The 20,054-nt window shown below is 39.2% G+C and overlaps 1 protein-coding gene and 1 pseudogene across 1 annotated transcript in view; one reads left to right on the top strand and one right to left on the bottom strand.

Annotated features, from left to right (window-relative positions):
- Positions 1-20,054, bottom strand: part of DMGDH (dimethylglycine dehydrogenase) — a 108,302-nt gene that overhangs the window by 53,199 nt on the left and 35,049 nt on the right. The window contains exon 9 of the mRNA XM_077138667.1: positions 19,273-19,471. Coding sequence (XP_076994782.1) covers positions 19,273-19,471 — 199 coding nt within the window. The remainder of the gene's footprint in view (positions 1-19,272; positions 19,472-20,054) is intronic.
- LOC143665783 (eukaryotic translation initiation factor 3 subunit H-like) lies at positions 12,645-13,854 on the top strand (annotated as a pseudogene).

Below are 20,054 nucleotides of genomic sequence, written 5' to 3'. Positions count from 1 at the left end.
GGGCTTGAACAGACATTTGCACACTGATGGGTATGGCCGCATTATTCACAATAGCCAATGGAGAGAGGTGGCCGAAGGTACATCAGCTGAGGAGTGGAAGAGAGAACGGTGGTGTGCCCATAGGATGGAATAGCGTGTGGCTACAGGAAGCAATGAAGCTGTGAGGCATGCAGCGAGGTGACTGAAGCCTGAGGACATATTATGTTGAGCAGTAAGCCTAACTAGAAACAAAAGGACAAATATTGTAAGGTCTCATTTAGAAAATACTATAAGAAAATTAGGGCCTGGACTGGAAGCTCTTACAGCAGTCACATCTATTCTTGAGTTTTAAGTTTATGTCTCAATTCTGAGACGCTGGGCTGCATGTGTACACCTTGTGTACACTTCTGTTTTCCTGGAACTTTGGGTATCTGTGTGGCACCTAAGTCTCAGAGTTCGAGTTCTGCAGCTCTGAAAGTTAGCATTACTCCATGGAGCAACTGTTTAAAAAAGCTGAAAAAGAGATCAGACTTCAATTAGAGATAAGAACAAAGCTGATATAGTCGGGACTAAAGTAAATCAGAACACAGGGCAAAGGATAATATTGTCTGCATTTAAAATTTCACTTTGCATATGCGATCCAAGGAAGAGATGTTTATTTTGACCAAAATTTAATTTTTCAGTAGCACACAATCTAATTTAATTGCTCTGGCCAGTTCACTAAAATAACTCAAACACATGGAGCCTAGAATAAGGAATGAGATCTTGTAATTCTGTATAGTTTAATTTAATACCCTGATACATTCCAGAGTATGTTTGGGCAGATAATCAAAAGTATTTGCAAAGTACTTTGAGAGACTGGAGAAAAAACAGGAAACTATTAAACTTTCCCATATGGTGAGTTCCTGATATTCTCTCAAGCATTAGGGAATCCCAGGTTAATAGGCCAAGCTCTTGAGGCTTACTCTTATGAAACTTACTTCTGTAATGGGAAAGTTAAGGTTATGTACAATCATGCCTAAGAGTCATTTCCAGAGAACCTTTTTTGTTGCTCCGATGTGGCTTCTCTCTCTCTAAACACAGCTCTGCAAATAAACGCACTACCGTCCCCTCGACGTGGGACATGACTTCTAGGGGTGCAAGTCTCCCTGGGAATGTAGGACATGACTCTCAGGGATGAGCCTTGCCTGGCATCCTGGGATTGACAGTGCCTTCTTGACCAGAAAGGCAAAAAGAAATGTAACAACAACAACAAAAAGTTTCAGTGGCTAAGAGACTTCAAATAAAGTTGAGAGGCTGTTCTGGAGGTTGCTCTTATGTAAGCTTCAGCTATATATGGCACATCGCCACGGTATGCCATGCCCGAACCAACCATGTTTCTAAAAACTGTAAAGAATACCCATGGCTCTATCTGAGACTCCAAAAAGTTTCACTCACAGAGTTTATTTTTCAGAAACTTAAAACCTCCAGATTGTTCCTATGCCAGATAAGCCCAGGGGTACTAGTCTCTTCAAGAACATCAATCAGTTATATTCCCCTATCCCATAATGTCAACACCCCTTTTCAACCTAAAGAAGTTAAAATGATCATGACCCAAATATACCTGAAGACTGGGAGGATCAAATAAGAGGGAGGAATCGTAACAGAGAAGACAGGATTAAACAAATGATTACGACCACTGAATCATTATATCAACATTTCTTTTAAATCTCTCATGTATTAGAACTGTTAGAAGGAAATACCTGAAATTGTGGAACTGTAACCCATACTATAGTTTGAAACTTGCTCTATAACTACTCGTTAAACTATACTTTGAAATTTATCACTTTTCTGCATATATACCTCTGCATATATACCTCATAATAAAAATGTTTTTAAAAGAAAGGAAAAAACAGTCTACAATATACTCAAACAGCTAAAGGAAAATATGGAGAAAAGACTGAAAGTATATCAGGAAAATGATGAATGAGCAATATGAGAATCTCAATAAAGAGAGAAAAGTTTTAAAAAGAAACCAAATAAAAATACAGGAGCTGAAGACCACAATAACCAAAATGAAAAATTTTCTAGAAGGCTTCAATAGCCAATGGGAACTGGCAGAAGAAAGAACCAGTGAACTCAAAGAGAAGACAATTGAAGTGATTCAGGCTGAGGAGCAGAAAGTGAAAAGAATGAAGAAAAGTGAACAGAGACTACAAAATGGATCAAAGACCTAAATATAAGAACTAGGTCTATAAAACTCCGAGAAGAATATGTAAGGAAGCATCCTCAGGATCTTGCATTAGTAAGTGGTTTCACAGACTTCCCACCCAAAGAGCAAGCAACAACTGAAAAAATAGACAAATGGAACCTTCTCAATAAATGTGTGCCTCAAAGAACTTGATCAGAAAAGTGAAAAGACAACCTACTCATTGGGGTAGAATATTTGGAAACCACATATCTGATACGGGTTTAATATCTAGACTATATAAAGAAATCCTACAACTCAACAAAAAAAAGACAACCCGATTGAAAAATGGGCAAAAAATTTGAATAGACATTTCTCCAAATAGGATATACAAATGGCCAGAAAGCACAAAAAAAGATGCTTAACATCATTGGCTATCAGGAAAAACCACAATGAGATATCATTGCATACCTACTAGAATGGCCACTAATAAAAAACAAAATTATAAGTGATGGAGAGGATGTGGGAAAATAGGAACACTCATTCATTGCTCGTGGGAATGTAAAATATTGCAGTCACTGGATGACAGTTCATCACTTCCTCAGACAAATAACTGTAAAACTATCATATGTCCTCCCTCTACTAGGTATATACCCAAAAAACTGAAAGATGGGACTCAAGCAGATATTTGCACACCATTGTTCGATACTGGCACTGTTCACAATTGCCAAAGGATAGAAAGAACCCAAGTGTCCATCAACTGATGAACAGTTAAACAAAATGTGATATATACAAACTATGAAATACATAATTCAGATGCAGCAGGCATGGTTAAACCTTGAAAGCATTGGGCTGAGTGAAATAAGTCAGACACAAAAGGACAATATTGTATAATCTCATTGATATGAAATAATTAAAATAAGAAAACTCATAGAATCTAAAATATAGATTACCATGAACTGGGTTAGGTATTGAAAATAGGAAGTTAATGTTTAATTCCTAGTTAAGTTGATTGTAAAGTTTTGGAAATGGATGGTGGTGATGGTAGCAAATTATTGTGAGCATAATTGACAGAACTGAATTATGCCTTTGAATATGGTTTTTAAAAAATCACAGTTGTATATGCCTGGTATTAGGTATGGTGGTTGCTTTTCATCCAAACAGGGAACGATGTGTAAATTCACTCAGGGAAGGACATAAAGAAGGTCCCATTATAACGGTTAAATTTGTAATCTCTACCAAAGAAGAACATTCTATGAAAAAGCTTTTCCTTCCTGTAGGGAAAAACAAAAAAGTGAACAGAGTCTAAGAGACCTGTGGGGACACCATAAACTATATCAACATATGCATGATGGCGATATCAGAACGAGAAGAAAGAGTGAAAGGGCAGAAGGAATATTCAAAGAAATAATGGCAGGAAACTTCCCAGATTTCACAAAATATGTAAGGTACTTTTAAGAATCCCAGTGAATCCCAACCAGGAGAAACTCAAAGGGATCCATGCCTAAAGATGTTCTAATCAAACTGTCAAATAGCAGTTTTTCTGCATCGTGACAATGCAAATGGCAGCATCTTCTCACTTCTCTCCCAGGTTCCACTGATTTCTAGCTTCTCGGAAATCCATGTGGCTTCTCTCTTTCTGTCTCCAATTTCCTTTGCTGGTAAGGACTTAAGCCATACTGGATAATGGCACCCCTCATTTAGTTTGAGCACACTTTAGCAATAACATCTTCAAAGTCCTATTTACAAATGGGTTCACACACTAGAACGATGTGTCAGAACTGCACACACATTTCGTGGGGAACAAGATTCAATACACAACAAATATTATCAGCTAAAATAGATTTAAATAAAAAAAACTGTTACGAGGGAGAGGAAGGGCACTATATGTGGATAAAAGGAGCAATTCAACAAGAAGACATAGCAATTATAAAAGTGTACATACTTAATAGCAAAGTGCTCAAATATATGAACAAAATGTTGACATATTTGAAGGGAGAAATAGATGGCTTTATATAGTAATAGGAGACTTCAAAATACCACTTTCAATAATGGAAAGAACACCTATACAGAAGATCAATAAAGAAATAGAAGACTTGATTGATACTGTAAACCAACTAGAACTAACAGATGTTTATGGAACATTTCACCCAGCAGCAGCAGAATACACACATTCTTCTTTAGTGCACATGGATCATTCTCCAGGATAGACCCTGTTAGTCCCAACACACTGACTCAATGAATTTGAAAATATTAAGATCACACAACATATGTTCTCCAACCACAGTGGAATGAAGTAAGAAATTAATAACAAGATGAACTGGAAAACTCATAAATAAGTAGAAATTTAAAAACCTACTCTTTTAAAAAAATATTTTTATTGACAAATCTTAACACACAAACATTCCATACATGGTGTACAATCAAGGGCTCACAACATCATCGTAGTTGTGCACTCATGACCATGATCGTTTTTTAGAACATTTGCATTTTTCCTGAAAAAGAAATAAAATGACAAAACTCATGCATATCATATCTCTTATCCCCCCTCCTTGGCCATCAGTACTTACATCTACCTATTGTTTTTTACCCTCTGCTCCCCTATTATTTAATTTTTATCCATATTTTTTACTCATCTGTCCATATCCTAGATAAAAGGAGCATCAGACACAAGGTTTTCACAGTCACACAGTCACTTACTATAATGACTTACTATAACTATCATTTACTATAATGATATAGAAAAAGTTATATCATTATACAATCGTGTTCAAGAATCAAGGCTACTGGAACACAGCTCTACAATTTCAGGTACTTCCCTCTATCCACTCCAATATACCATAAACTAAAAAGGAATATCTATATAATGCATAAGAAAAACCTCCAGGAAAACCTCTCAACTCTGTTTGAAATCTCCCAGCCACTGAAACTTTATTTATTTATTTATTTATTTATTTATTTATGCTTTTTTTTATTAATTAAAAAAAGAATTAACAAAACAATTAGAAATCATTCCAATCTACATGTACAATCAGTAATTCTTAATAACATCACATAGTTGCATATTCATCATTTCTTAGTACATTTGCATCGATTTAGAAAAAGAAATAAAAAGACAACAGAATAAGAATTAAAACAATAATAGAAAGAGAAAAAAAAAACAAAAAAAACAAAAACAAAAAACCTATACCTCACATGCAGCTTCATTCAGTGTTTTAACATAATTGCATTACAATTGGGTAGTATTGTGCTGTCCATTTCTGAGTTTTTATATCCAGTCCCGTTGTACAGTCTGTATCCCTTCATCTCCAATTATCCCTTCTCTCTTTTTTTTTTTTTTTTAATTAACGGAAAAAAAGAAATTAACCCAACATTTAGAGATCATACCATTCTACACATGCAATCATTAATTCTTAACATCATCACATAGATGCATGATCATCATTTCTTAGTACATTTGCATTGGTTTAGAAGAACTAGCAACATAACCGAAAAAGATATAGAATGTTAATATAGAGAAAAAAATAAAAGTAATAATAGTAAAATCAAAACAAAACAAAACAAAACAAAACAAAAACCTATAGCTCAGATGCAGCTTCATTCAGTGTTTTAACATGATTACTTTACAATTAGGTATTATTGTGCTGTCCATTTTTGAGTTTTTGTATCTAGTCCTGTTGCACAGTCTGTATCCCTTCAGCTTCAATTACCCATTGTCTTACCCTGTTTCTAACTCCTGCTGAACTCTGTTACCAATGACATATTTCAAGTTTATTCTCGAATGTCCGTTCACATCAGTGGGACCATACAGTATTTGTCCTTTAGTTTTTGGCTGGATTCACTCAGCATAATATTCTCTAGGTCCATCCATGTTATTACATGGTTCATAAGTTTATCTTGTCTTAAAGCTGCATAATATTCCATCGTATGTATATACCACAGTTTGTTTAGCCACTCTTCTGTTGATGGAGATTTTGGCTGTTTCCATCTCTTTGCAATTGTAAATAATGCTGCTATAAACATTGGTGTGCAAATGTCCGTTTCTGTCTTTGCCCTTAAGTCCTTTGAGTAGATACCTAGCAATGGTATTGCTGGGTCGTATGGCAATTCTATATTCAGCTTTTTGAGGAACCGCCAAACTGCCTTCCACAGTGGTTGCACCCTTTGACATTCCCACCAACAGTGGATAAGTGTGCCTCTTTCTCCGCATCCTCTCCAGCACTTGTCATTTTCTGTTTTGTTGATAATGGCCATTCTGGTGGGTGTGAGATGAAATCTCATTGTGGTTTTGATTTGCATTTCTCTAATGGCCAGGGACATTGAGCATCTCTTCATGTGCCTCTTGGCCATCCGTATTTCCTCTTCTGAGAGGTGTCTGTTCAAGTCTTTTTCACATTTTGTAATTGGGTTGGCTGTCTTTTTGTTGTTGAGATGAACAATCTCTTTATAAATTCTGGATACTAGACCTTTATCTGATATATCATTTCCAAATATTGTCTCCCATTGTGAAGGCTGTCTTTCTACTTTCTTGATGAAGTTCTTTGATGCACAAAAGTGTTTAATTTTGAGGAGTTCCCATTTATTTATTTCCTTCTTCAGTGCTCTTGCTTTAGGTTTAAGGTCCATAAAACCGCCTCCAGTTGTAAGATCCATAAGATATCTCCCAACATTTTCCTCTAACTGTTTTATGGTCTTAGACCTAATGTTTAGATCTTTGATCCATTTTGAGTTAACTTTTGTATAGGGTGTGAGAGATGGGTCTTCTTTCATTCTTTTGCATATGGATATCCAGTTCTCTAGGCACCATTTATTGAAGAGACTGTTCTGTCCCAGGTGAGTTGGCTTGACTCCCTTATCAAAGATCAAATGTCCATAGATGAGAGGGTCTATATCTGAGCACTCTATTCGATTCCATTGGTCGATATATCTATCTTTATGCCAATACCATGCTGTTTTGAGCACTGTGGCTTCATAATATGCCTTAAAGTCAGGCAGCGCGAGACCTCCAGCTTCGTTTTTTTTCCTCAAGATGTTTTTAGCAATTCGGGGCACCCTGCCCTTCCAGATAAATTTGCTTATTGGTTTTTCTATTTCTGAAAAATACGTTGTTGGGATTTTGATTGGTATTGCATTGAATCTGTAAATCAATTTAGGTAGGATTGACATCTTAACTATATTTAGTCTTCCAATCCATGAACACGGTATGCCCTTCCATCTATTTAGGTCTTCTGTGATTTCTTTTAGCAGTTTTTTGTAGTTTTCTTTATATAGGTTTTTTGTCTCTTTAGTTAAATTTATTCCTAGGTATTTTATTCTTTTAGTTGCAATTGTAAATGGGATTCGTTTCTTGATTTCCCCCTCAGCTTGTTCATTACTAGTGTATAGAAATGCTACAGATTTTTGAATGTTGATCTTGTAACCTGCTACTTTGCTGTACTCATTTATTAGCTCTAGTAGTTTTGTTGTGGATTTTTCCGGGTTTTCGACATATAGTATCATATCGTCTGCAAACAGTGATAGTTTGACTTCTTCCTTTCCAATTTTGATGCCTTGTATTTCTTTTTCTTGTCTAATTGCTCTGGCTAGAACCTCCAACACAATGTTGAATAATAGTGGTGATAGTGGACATCCTTGTCTTGTTCCTGATCTTAGGGGGAAAGTTTTCAATTTTTCCCCATTGAGGATGATATTAGCTGTGGGTTTTTCATATATTCCCTCTATCATTTTAAGGAAGTTCCCTTGTATTCCTATCTTTTGAAGTGTTTTCAACAGGAAAGGATGTTGAATCTTGTCGAATGCCTTCTCTGCATCAATTGAGATGATCATGTGATTTTTCTGCTTTGATTTGTTGATATGGTGTATTACATTAATTGATTTTCTTATGTTGAACCATCCTTGCATACCTGGGATGAATCCTACTTGGTCATGATGTATAATTCTTTTAATGTGTTGTTGGATACGATTTGCTAGAATTTTATTGAGGATTTTTGCATCTGTATTCATTAGAGAGATTGGTCTGTAGTTTTCTTTTTTTGTAATATCTTTGCCTGGTTTTGGTATGAGGGTGATGTTGGCTTCATAGAATGAATTAGGTAGTTTTCCCTCCACTTCGATTATTTTGAAGAGTTTGAAGAGAATTGGTACTAATTCTTTCTGGAACGTTTGGTAGAATTCACATGTGAAGCCGTCTGGTCCTGGACTTTTCTTTTTAGGAAGCTTTTGAATGACTAATTCAATTTCTTTACTTGTGATTGGTTTGTTGAGGTCATCTATGTCTTCTTGAGTCAAAGTTGGTTGTTCATGTCTTTCCAGGAACCCGTCCATTTCCTCTAAATTGTTGTATTTATTAGCGTAAAGTTGTTCATAGTATCCTGTTATTACCTCCTTTATTTCTGTGAGGTCAGTAGTTATGTCTCCTCTTCCATTTCTGATCTTATTTATTTGCATCCTCTCTCTTCTTCTTTTTGTCAATCTTGCTAAGGGCCCATCAATCTTATTGATTTTCTCATAGAACCAACTTCTGGCCTTATTGATTTTCTCTATTGTTTTGATGTTTTCAATTTCATTTATTTGTGCTCTAATCTTTGTTATTTCTTTCCTTTTGCTTGCTTTGGGGTTAGCTTGCTGTTCTTTCTCCAGTTCTTCCAAATGGATAGTTAATTCCTGAATTTTTGCCTTTTCTTCTTTTCTGATATAGGCATTTAGGGCAATAAATTTCCCTCTTAGCACTGCCTTTGCTGCGTCCCATAAGTTTTGATATGTTGTGTTTTCATTTTCATTCGCCTCGAGGTATTTGCTAATTTCTCTTGCAATTTCTTCTTTGACCCAGTCGTTGTTTAGGAGTGTGTTGTTGAGCCTCCACGTATTTGTGAATTTTCTGGCACTCTGCCTATTATTGATTTCCAACATCATTCCTTTATGGTCCGAAAAAGTGTTGTGTAAGATTTCAATCTTTTTAAATTTGTTAAGACTTGCTTTGTGACCCAGCATATGGTCTATCTTTGAGAATGATCCATGAGCACTTGAGAAAAAGGTGTATCCTGCTGTTGTGGGATGTAATGTCCTATAAATGTCTATTAAGTCTAGTTCATTTATAGTAATATTCAGATTCTCTATTTCTTTGTTGATCCTCTGTCTAGATGTTCTGTCCCTTGATGAGAGTGGTGAGTTGAAGTCTCCAACTATTATGGTATATGAGTCTATTTCCCTTTTCAGTGTTTGCAGTATATTCCTCACGTATTTTGGGGCATTCTGATTCGGTGCGTAAATATTTATGATTGTTATGTCTTCTTGTTTAATTGTTCCTTTTATTAGTATATAGTGTCCTTCTTTGTCTCTTTTAACTGTTTTACATTTGAAGTCTAATTTGTTGGATATTAGTATAGCCACTCCTGCTCTTTTCTGGTTGTTATTTGCATGAAATATCTTTTCCCAACCTTTCACTTTCAACCTATGTTTATCTTTGGGTCTAAGATGTGTTTCCTGTAGACAGCATATAGAAGGATCCTGTTTTTAAATCCATTCTGCCAATCTATGTCTTTTGATTGGGGAATTCAGTCCATTGACATTTAGTGTTATTACTGTTTGGATAATATTTTCCTCTACCATTTTGCCTTTTGTATTATATATATCATATCTGATTTTCCTTCTTTCTACACTCTTTTCCATATCTCTCTCTTCTGTCTTTTTGTATCTGACTCTAGTGCTCCCTTTAGTATTTCTTGCAGAGCTGGTCTCTTGGTCACAAATTCTTTCAGTGACTTTTTGTCTGAGAATGTTTTAATTTCTCCCTCATTTTTGAAGGATAATTTTGCTGGATATAGGAGTCTTGGTTGGCAGTTTTTCTCTTTTAGTATTTTAAATATATCATCCCACTGTCTTCTAGCTTCCATGGTTTCTGCTGAGAAATCTACACAAAGTCTTATTGGGTTTCCCTTGTATGTAATGGATTGTTTTTCTCTTGCTGCTTTCAAGATCTTCTCTTTCTCTTTGACCTCTGACATTCTAACTAGTAAGTGTCTTGGAGAACGCCTATTTGGGTCTAATCTCTTTGGGGTGCGCTGCACTTCTTGGATCTGTAATTTTAGGTCTTTCATAAGAGTTGGGAAATTTTCAGTGATAATTTCTTCCATTAGTTTTTCTCCTCCTTTTCCCTTCTCTTCTCCTTCTGGGACACCCACAACACGTATATTTGTGCGGTTCATATTGTCCTTGAGTTCCCTGATACCCTGTTCAAATTTTTCCATTCTTTTCCCTATAGTTTCTGTTTCTTTTTGGAATTCAGATGTTCCATCCTCCAAATCACTAATTCTATCTTCTGTCTCTTTAAATCTATCATTGTAGCTATCCATTATTTTTTCTATGTTTGCTACTTTATCCTTCACTTCCATAAGTTCTGCGATTTGTTTTTTCAGTTTTTCTATTTCTTCTTTATGTTCAGCCCATGTCCTCTTCATGTCCTCCCTCAATTTATCGATTTCATTTTTGAAGAGGTTTTCCATTTCTGTTCGTATATTCAGCATTAGTTGTCTCAGCTCTTGTGTCTCATTTGAGCTATTGGTTTGTTCCTTTGACTGAGCCATATTCTCAATCTTTTGAGCGTGGACAGTTATCTTCTGCTGCTGGCGTCTGGGCATTTATTCAGATTTCTCTTGGTGTTGGACCCAGCAAGGTTGTAATATTTTTCTGTGAAATCTCTGGGTTCTGTTTTTCTTATCCTGCCCAGTAGGTGGCGCTCGTGGCACACGTTTGTCTGCGGGTCCCACCAGTAAAAGGTGCTGTGGGACCTTAAACTTTGGAAAACTCTCGCCGTCCTGGGGGTTCGCTAGCCGAAGCGGCTTGAGCCGGCCCGGGGTCCGAATGCAGGGAGGGTTGCTGGTCGCCGCAGCCAGGGAAAGAGCCCGTCCGAATTTCCTAGTCGGCCCTGGGCAACAAGCGTGGCGGGAGGGCGCCAGCGGCAGCGGCCCGCCCGAGAGAGTGCACGTTCCCCGGGAGTCACGGGGTCACCGTTCTCCGCGGCCTGGGGGTTTCCGATCCAATTCTCTCAGTTGGTCCGGGGGCTGCGCGTGGTGTGGGCGCCAGTCGCCTTGGTTTCAGGGGACCACCTCTCCAATTCTCCCAGCCGGCCCGGGAAGGGGGAAGGGAGTAACTCCGGCCGCTTGCCACCCCGCCCGGTAAGGCCCGCGCGCCTCAGCGATCTCACCCGAGCTGCTTCTCTCAGCCAGCCAGCCGTTCCAGGATGGGGTACGCTGTCTTTTTTATCTCTGTTGTGGCTTTGGGCGCTTTCTGTATCGTTTCTACTCCCCTAGTAGGTGTCCTGGAGAAGAAACTAAGATCCGCGCATCTTACTAAGCCGCCATCTTCCAGGAAGTCTGAAACTTTATTTTGTCTCATTTCTCTCTTGCCCCTTTTGGTCAAGAAGGCTTTCTCAATCCCTTGATGCTGGGTCCTGTGCTTCCTGTCCCATGTTGCCAGGGAGATTTACACCCATGAGACTCATGTCCCACATAGTGGGGGAGGGCAGTGAGTTCACTTTCTGTGTTGTCTTAGAGAGAGCAGCCACATCTGAGCAACAAAAGAGGTTCTCTGGGGGTGACTCTTAGACCTAATTTTAAGTAGGCTTAGCCTATCCTTTGCAGGAATACGTTTCATAGGAGCGAACCCCAAGATCAAGGGCTCGGCCTATTGATTTCATTGTCTCCACTGCTTGTGAGAATATCAGAAATTCTTCAAATGAGAAAGATCAATATTTCCTCCTTTCTCCCCAGCCCCTCAAGGGGATTTTGCAAATACTTCTTTATTCACTGCCCAAATTACTCTGGGATATATCTGGGCATCACACTAACTTGGTCAAACCAATAAAAGCTCATGCCCTATTCAAGATTCCATGTACCTACGGTGTTCAACTAAACTGACCATACAAGTTAAATTAGGAAATATACTACCCAAAATATAAATTTTGCACCCAATAAACTTGTCTCCCTTTAGTCTCACACAGAAGTTGAAGTTTTAAAATATAGATGGCATCATCCTTTACCCTGTATTCTGATTTACCTCAGTCCTATCCAGATCAGCTTCATTCATAGCTCTACTCAAAGGCTGTTTCCTTTTTCAACTTTTTAAACAATTCCTGTATGGGATACTGCTGACTTTCCTAGCTCCAGAGCTCTAATTCTGAGTCTCAGTAAAAACCTTCTCCTAACCAATGTGTCAAAGAAGAAATCACAAGGAAAATTAGGGAATATTTTGAGGCAAATGAAAACGAGAACATAACATACCAAAACTCATAGAATACAAAAATGCAGTGCTGAAAGTAAATATACCTCTAAATGCCTAGGTTAGAAAAGAAGATCTGAAATCAGTGACTAAATTTACTATGTTAGGAATTAGAAAAAAAAAAAAAGAGTAAGCAAAACCCAAAATGAGCAGGAGGGAGGAAATGACAAAGATTTCCAGGAAGATAAATAAAATAAAGCCTAAAAACAAGAGAGAGGGGAAGATGGAATCCCACAAGGAAGGTACCAGCTCTGCTGCCTCCTCTTCCCCTACCGACACTGTGCAACTAGGGAAGGCAAAGGCCAAGGCGGCTCCGGAGACTGGGCTGTGAAGCAAGTACAGATGGATGGCCTGGTGATATTAAAAACAATAAAAAATTATCAAGAAGGACAAGGGGCGAAAGTTGTCCAGAGATTGCTTTGGGGCCTGGTTGAGGAAGAGTAGTTTGAAATTGCCAACTGCTTTCCCTTCCTCAGCACACAGAGGATGGTGCTGATTTTGAAGAAGGGGAATACAGCAAGAACATATTTATATATTTCAGAGAAGACATTCTCTGTTCTTCCTACTTCCAATTGGATTCTTTTAAAAACGCCCCCATGTCTGCAGGACTTCCACCTGTTCCGTGTGAGATGGAAATGCCATGCAGCCTCTGCTATGTTAACATCGATTGTCTCCACGTGGGCTGGGACCAGTCCACGTTCTCTGGCTTCTTCATCATCCAGGGGATCCTGGATTCTCAGGTAAGTTACCAGCACGTCGCTGAAGAAGCTGTTCTCATTTATGATCCCATAAAAACTGCCCAAGGGCCTCTCTCACTGAAGGCATACAGATTTGACTCCTAAGCTGATGGAAGTTTGTAAAGAGAAGGATTTGCTTTTCCTAAAGCACTGAAAAAAAGGCAAATATCACAATGAGCACATTTTTGAAGAAATGCCCATTGTAATTAAGAATTCACATCCGAGCAATGTCCTAATGTGGGAACTTGAGAAGGTGGCTATAGCAGATGAACATGAATTGCTCAGTCTTGCTAGCAGCAATCCCTTGGGGAAGAATCTGCCATTGCTCGTGGTCAGAGTGGATGAATCAAGCCAGAATGTAGTTAAATATAACACATACATGAGGAACACTAGTAAACAGCCGCCACCAAAGCATCAGTATCACAGCATCTCCAGCAGGGTAGCATGCCCCACCAGAGCAGAGCTGAGGAGGACCTGCCCAAACTCTTCAAACCACCCCAGCTCCCAGTAAGGATAGATTCACTGCTTGCTGCAAGCCAGATTAACACTTACTGCCAGAACATGAAGGAGTTCACTGCCTAAAACCTGAGCAATGACTCAGGTTCTTCAAGAATGCAACAACTAAGAAAAGGAAGCTTCAAAAAGAGGAGTAAACATGGACTCTTGAGATACCATTGGAGCAACTCTGAAAAGTAGAGAGAATTCCTTTAATGTCATTGCCACCTTTGGCTATAAGGTTTTCTTTCTTGCCAAAAATAAAAATAAAATAAGATTTTAAAAACCAAAAGAGAGAATCAATAAAATAGAAGTGGTTCACTTGAAAAGAGCAATAAATTGACAAACCTTTAGCTAGATTGACAAAGAAAAAAAACAGAGAGGGGACATGATTAAATTAAAATCAGAAATGAAAAGTGGGATATTACTACTGACCACAAAAATTAAAAGGATTATATGAGGATATTATGAACAAAAGGTTGCCAACAACCATTGGACAGCCTAGATAAAATGGACAAAGTCCCAGAAACACAAAATCTACCTGCACTGACTCATGAAGAAACAAGCTGCCAACAGACCAATAACAAGTAAGGAAGAGTCAGTAATCATAAAGGCTCCCAACAGAGAAAATCCCAGGACCAGGGGGCTTCACTGAATCAATTTTACCAAACATTACAAGAAGCATTAACATCAATCCTGCTCAAACTCTTCCAAAATATAGAAGAAGATAGAACATTTCCTAACTCCTTCTACAAGGCCAGCATCACCCTAACACCAAAGCCAGATAAAGATACTACAAAAAAAGGAGAATTGCAGATGAATTTCCCTTATGAATGTAGTTGCAAAATCCTTAGCAAAATACTAGGAAACCAAATCCAACAGAACATTAAATAAATAGGCACTATGATCAAGTGGGATTTATCCCAGGTATGCAAAGGTGGTTCAGCTTAAGAAAATCAATACCACAAATCATATTAACAGAACAAAGGAAAAAAAAAAAAACCAATCATCTCAATTGACACAGAAAAGGCATTTGACAGAAAACAGTGCCCTGTTGACACAGAAAAGGCGTTTGACAAAATCCAGTCACTCAATGGTGAAGGGCTCCACACTTTCCCCCTAAGATCAGGAACAATTCAAGGATACCCACTATCACCATAGTTGTTCAATATTGGACTGGAAGTTCTAGTTAAAGCAACTAACTAGAAAAAAAAAAATGGTAGTCAGATTGATTCCGTTTCCTGGTGCTTGCCCATGCAAAAAAAAAAAAAAAAAAAAAAGCTAACCAGATTGGATATTTATTAATCCATTCTGCCAATCTGCATGTTTTAATTGGTAAGTTAAGTCCATTAGCATTTCAAAGTTATTAGTGCAAAGACATTTCTTAATTCCACCATATTATCCTTTGATTTTTATTTGCCTGATCTATATAGTCTTTCCGCTTTTTCTCTTTTTTTCCTTTAAATTACCCTTACTGGTACTCTTCAATTCTGTGCCCACAATGTCAGGTGGGCGGTGCCCTGGCACAGGTGCAGAAGCGGCGGCAGGGGGGCACGCTTTGGCAGGGTAGGTGCTAAGTGGCACAGATACGCATGAGATCACCTGTCAGGTGTGGGAGAAGGGCACTTGTACTGGGGGGTGGGGCAAGGGTGTGTGGGGCAAGGGGGTATGGGGTGCAGGGATCAAGAGGTCAGTGCACAGATATGAGGGTGCCGAGCAAGAGGATGTGGCTGTGCGCGTGCATGGGTCTGGGGGGCAGGGCCCTAGTATGAGCGGGTCTAGGGGCAGGCCCTGGTATGCATGTACACAGAGCTCAGGGGCAGTGGGGCAGGATTGCACCTGCATGGGTTGGGGGTGGGGGTGGGCCAGATGTGCAGGTCAGCACTTGCCCAGAACTGAAGGGACATAGCATGATTGGGTACGTGTGTGTGCAGGGTTCTGGGGTGGGGAGCCCAGATGCTGATGTGCACCTGCACAGAGCTCAGAGGGGGTGCCAGGTGGGGTTGAACAACTGATTGGACTGGGTGTGGGTGTGGCTCAGGTATGAAGGTGAATGCCTGCAGCCCAGATGCACAAGTGAACGCCTACAGGGGGCAGGGAGGGATAGGTGGGGGTCGTGGGGCTGGACACATGTGCACGGGTCTCAGGAGGGGTGGGGTGAGACTGTGCACTTGCACAGGAGAATAGGTTGGGCAAGGGCAGGCGTGTCTGCATGCTGGGACATGTGGGAGGGGGGATGGGCAGGGATGTTTGGAGCATGGGGAGTGCAGGTGATAGGGCTCAGGTGCGTGGTGTGGGGAGAGTCGCAGGTCGTGGGGCAGGGGCAGTGTGCGTGAAGGTAGCACTTTCAAGGAATGTGGCTTGGCTTACTTCCTTGTCCCGTCTCCCTGTCCCAGCACTCCCGAGGGCTCCAGGCCTCTACTTATAGGGGCACATGAGGCTGTTTGCACCAGCAATATGGTCTCCAGTTCTCTGCATCTCAGTTCTTCTACTGTTTTAACCACGGCCTCCCTCTGTGGTGTAGGAGACCCTCCCAGGTCCTTTATACCCTGGAATCGCTGTCTGGGTCATTGTTCTGTCACTTCTCTAGCTGTTCCTTGGAGCAGGGGTGAACTCAGCCTATCCTATTCTGCCATCTTCTCAGAACTCTCTCTTTAAAAGATAACCAGATTGGAAAGGAAGAAGTAAAACTTTCCCTATTTGCAGACAACATGATCCTATATACAGAAAAATCCTGAAAAATCCACAGCAAATGGATGTTGGGTTCCATCACCTCCATCTATCACTTCTCCCTCTCCCACCAAGGCCTGTACATTTTAATCCTTCACTTCCATGCCCTATCCTCACACCTGTCCTGGTAACCTGTATTCTAATTTTGAGTCTATGAATTTGCATTTTCTATTGCAGATCAGTGAGATACTGCAATATCTGTTCTTTGGTGTCTGACTTATTTTACTTAATATGATGTCGTCAAGGTTTATCCATATGGTGGCATGTAATCAAAACTTCATTCCTTTTTACAGCTGAATAATATTCCATTGTTTATTTATAACACATTTTGTTTATCCATTCTTCCATTGATGGCCATGAGTTGCTTCCACCTTTTGGCAATTATGAATAACACTGCTATGACTACCAGTGTGCAAATATCTGTTCAAGTCTCTGTTTTCAATTTTTTTGGGGGGGGGTATATACCTAGAAGTGGAATTGATGGGTTATGTGGTAATGTTATGTTAAACTTTCTGAAGAACTGCCAAACTGTTCTATTTTTACCTTCTTTACCTTCCCACCAACAATTCATAAAGGTTCCTATTTATCCACATCCTCACAGATACTTTTTTTGTTTTGTTTTGTTTTTCAGAATATCCATTCTAGTGGTTTGAAATGGAATCTCATTGTAGTTTTGATTTGCTCTTCCCTAATAGCTAATGATGTTGAGCATCATCTCATATTTATTGGCCATTTGTATATCTTTGGAGAAATGTCAAATCTGTTGTCCATTTTTTTAACTGGGTTGTTTGTCTTTTGTAGTTAAGCTGTAGGAGTTTTGTTTTAGGTAGGAGTTTTAAAAATATGTTCTAGATATTAACCCCTTATTAGATATCTGATTTGCATTATTTTCTTTCATTATCTAGGTTATCTTTATGCTTTCATGATAAAATCCTTTGATGCACAAAAGTATTTAATTTTGAGGAAGCCCCATTTATCTATTTTTTATTTTGTTGGTTGTGCTTTTGGTGCAGAGTCTAAGAAACCAGCACCTGTTGCAAGATCCTGAAGACGTTTCCCTCTGTTTCCTTCTAGGAGTTGTAGTTTTGGTTCTTGTGTTTAGATTTGTGATGCTATGTTGAGTTAGTTTGTGTATATGGCAGTGGGTAGGGGTCCACTCTCATTCCTTTTCGTGGATATCCAGTTTTCCAGCACAGTTTGGTTAGGTAATGGATGGAGGTGACGGAACACAACATTGTGAATGCAATTAACACCTCTGAATTGTATGCTTGAAGTTGGTTAAAATGAGAACTTCTAGGTTGTATTTATTTTACCAGAATAACAGTCTTAAAACCCATAGTAATGTATAACACAAAGAGGGAACTCTAAAATAAACTATGGCCTATAATTAATAGTATAATTATAACAATATTGTTTCATCAATTTTAACAAAGTTACCACACTAATGCAAAGTATCAATAATAGGGAAATCTGTGGGCATGAAAGGGGTAGATGGGTACTCTGTATTTTATGTATGATTTTTCTCTTAACTTACAACTCCTCTAATAAAACAAATTAAGATATAGGAAGATACATGTTTTAATACCATGTGTCACAATGTACAATGTATAAGAGAAATGATCCCGCATGCACATGCCTTCGTGCAGACTGGTATAGCAGGGCACTCCATAAGTGGCCCTGACTTTATTACCAATTTTTTTCTACATGGGCAGGCACCAGGAAATGAACCCAGGTCTCCCCATGGCAGGTGAGAACTCTGCCCGCTGAGCCACTCTGGCCTGCCCTTTATTACTAAATTTTACTTTTAGGTTTTAGTAACTACTAAACATTGTACCTTCCAGTCCAATATCCCCATCTTCCCACGGGCTGTCTCCCCTGGTATCCCACAGACCTGCATACTTTACATCCAATCTGTCAAAAATGAATCGCATCATTTTCCTGGTGCTTTTTCCTCCCCCATCAAGCCCTTCTCTTCCCTAGAGAATGGACCCCGCATCTAACCAGTTAGAAATGTGTTCCTCACTTGCCATTTTCCCTCTCCCTGCACACCTTATGAAATCAAGCACTAAATCTAATCAACTTGATCTCCTACCATCTCTCTGTCCCCAGCTGATGTTTCTTTAGTTCAGACCACCAGCACAGCCCAGTGGCCGACCAGCCCTCCCACCCCTAGGCAGACTGGACAGTAGGTCTGAAGGTCCCTGCAGTAGCCCTGTGCTAGCACTATGCCTGGCAGAGAGCTGGAGCTCCCTAAATATTAGTTGAATAAAACACATGCACACACACACACATACACACAAATAAAATGGGAAAGAAAATAGAGAATTAGAAGCTGTGATGTGATAATAAAGTGGGCTTGACATCACTATTCACCTAACTAATGGGACAAATATTAGAAATGAAACATCAAAGGGGTAATGGAATCACAAATAGGAAGTAACCCCAGGAATTACAGAGAAACAAATCATGTTGGCAAACAAATTAATGTGAAAAACGCACCAGGTATATTATATATTAGACAGTTTGAATTATCTCTGTCACATTGTATTATGAAAACATCCTTGTAAAATTGGGACAAATTGACCTGTTTATGGAGAATCACAGCATGAAAAGATACATGAATAATGGAAATGACAAGAAATATACAAAGAGAAAGTCCCAGGAAATCACTTCTCATCTGTGTGCTAATTTGCAAAGTGATTTGATAAAAGTGATTAAATACTTTGTATGGTCAGGGCTTTAAGACTGCAGTTTTTTATTCCTTACATTTCAACAGTCATGAAGAGGAGAAAACTCTCTGGACTTCCCATATTTTCCCTTTGGGCCTGAGGTTAGGGACAAGACTTATCTAAAACACGTGATAAATGTTGATTTATAAGGAATACTCACCCAAAGCCTATGGCCACCCAGTAGTTTCTGAGCCCCTGATGCGGCCCCACCATAGGCAGAATGTCAGGAGAGTAAGTGATGGGGCCGTTGACCACATTGATGATGTCAGCCGTTCTCAGGACTGGGACCATTTCCATGGCAGCTTCAACATGCTCCATGATCCGGTCTAGATCAGACTCAAAGAGCTCCTTTCCAAACCCTGAAAGACACGCCGTGACAGTCAGCATGCCACAGCTGCACTGACAAGTACTCTAAAGGGATTTAAATCCCTGAAACCGCCTGCATCTAAAAATGCTCTAAGAAGGAACCTGAGCTTTTTTAAAAAGTCTCAACTTGATATCCGCTATCAACAGGTGGACACCCATTATATTACCGAGAGTGATAGCTGCATTGTCCTTAAAACAGTAAGATGATGAAAGTCGACCTTGTTTAGTTGTAGAAAATTTAAATTCATACATACTAAACGCTTCCCATATTTAATAAGACCACAACAAAAAGGAACAACAATTTAGTTTGTCAAAAGAGAACCCTATTGTTCAATGAGCCATGCGAGCCTGCTTCAGTCTCCCAGAGGAGAGGAAGCAGGAGTTTAAAAAGTCAGGTCAGGACACTGGAAAAGTAGAAAATCATCCCAGGATCTAGGATGCTGGATTCTGGACACCCCTACCCATCCTTTTTATTGTGGTAAAGTTTACATAACTTAAAACCATGTTAGCCATTTTTAAGTGTGCAGTTCAGTGACATTAATTACATTTACGATATTGTGCTACCATTCACTACCA

Source organism: Tamandua tetradactyla, chromosome 21 (assembly GCF_023851605.1).
Source record: "Tamandua tetradactyla isolate mTamTet1 chromosome 21, mTamTet1.pri, whole genome shotgun sequence".
Taxonomy (NCBI): domain Eukaryota; kingdom Metazoa; phylum Chordata; class Mammalia; order Pilosa; family Myrmecophagidae; genus Tamandua; species Tamandua tetradactyla.
Note: the sequence above shows the minus strand (reverse complement) of the source record. Positions and strands in the feature narration are given on the sequence as shown.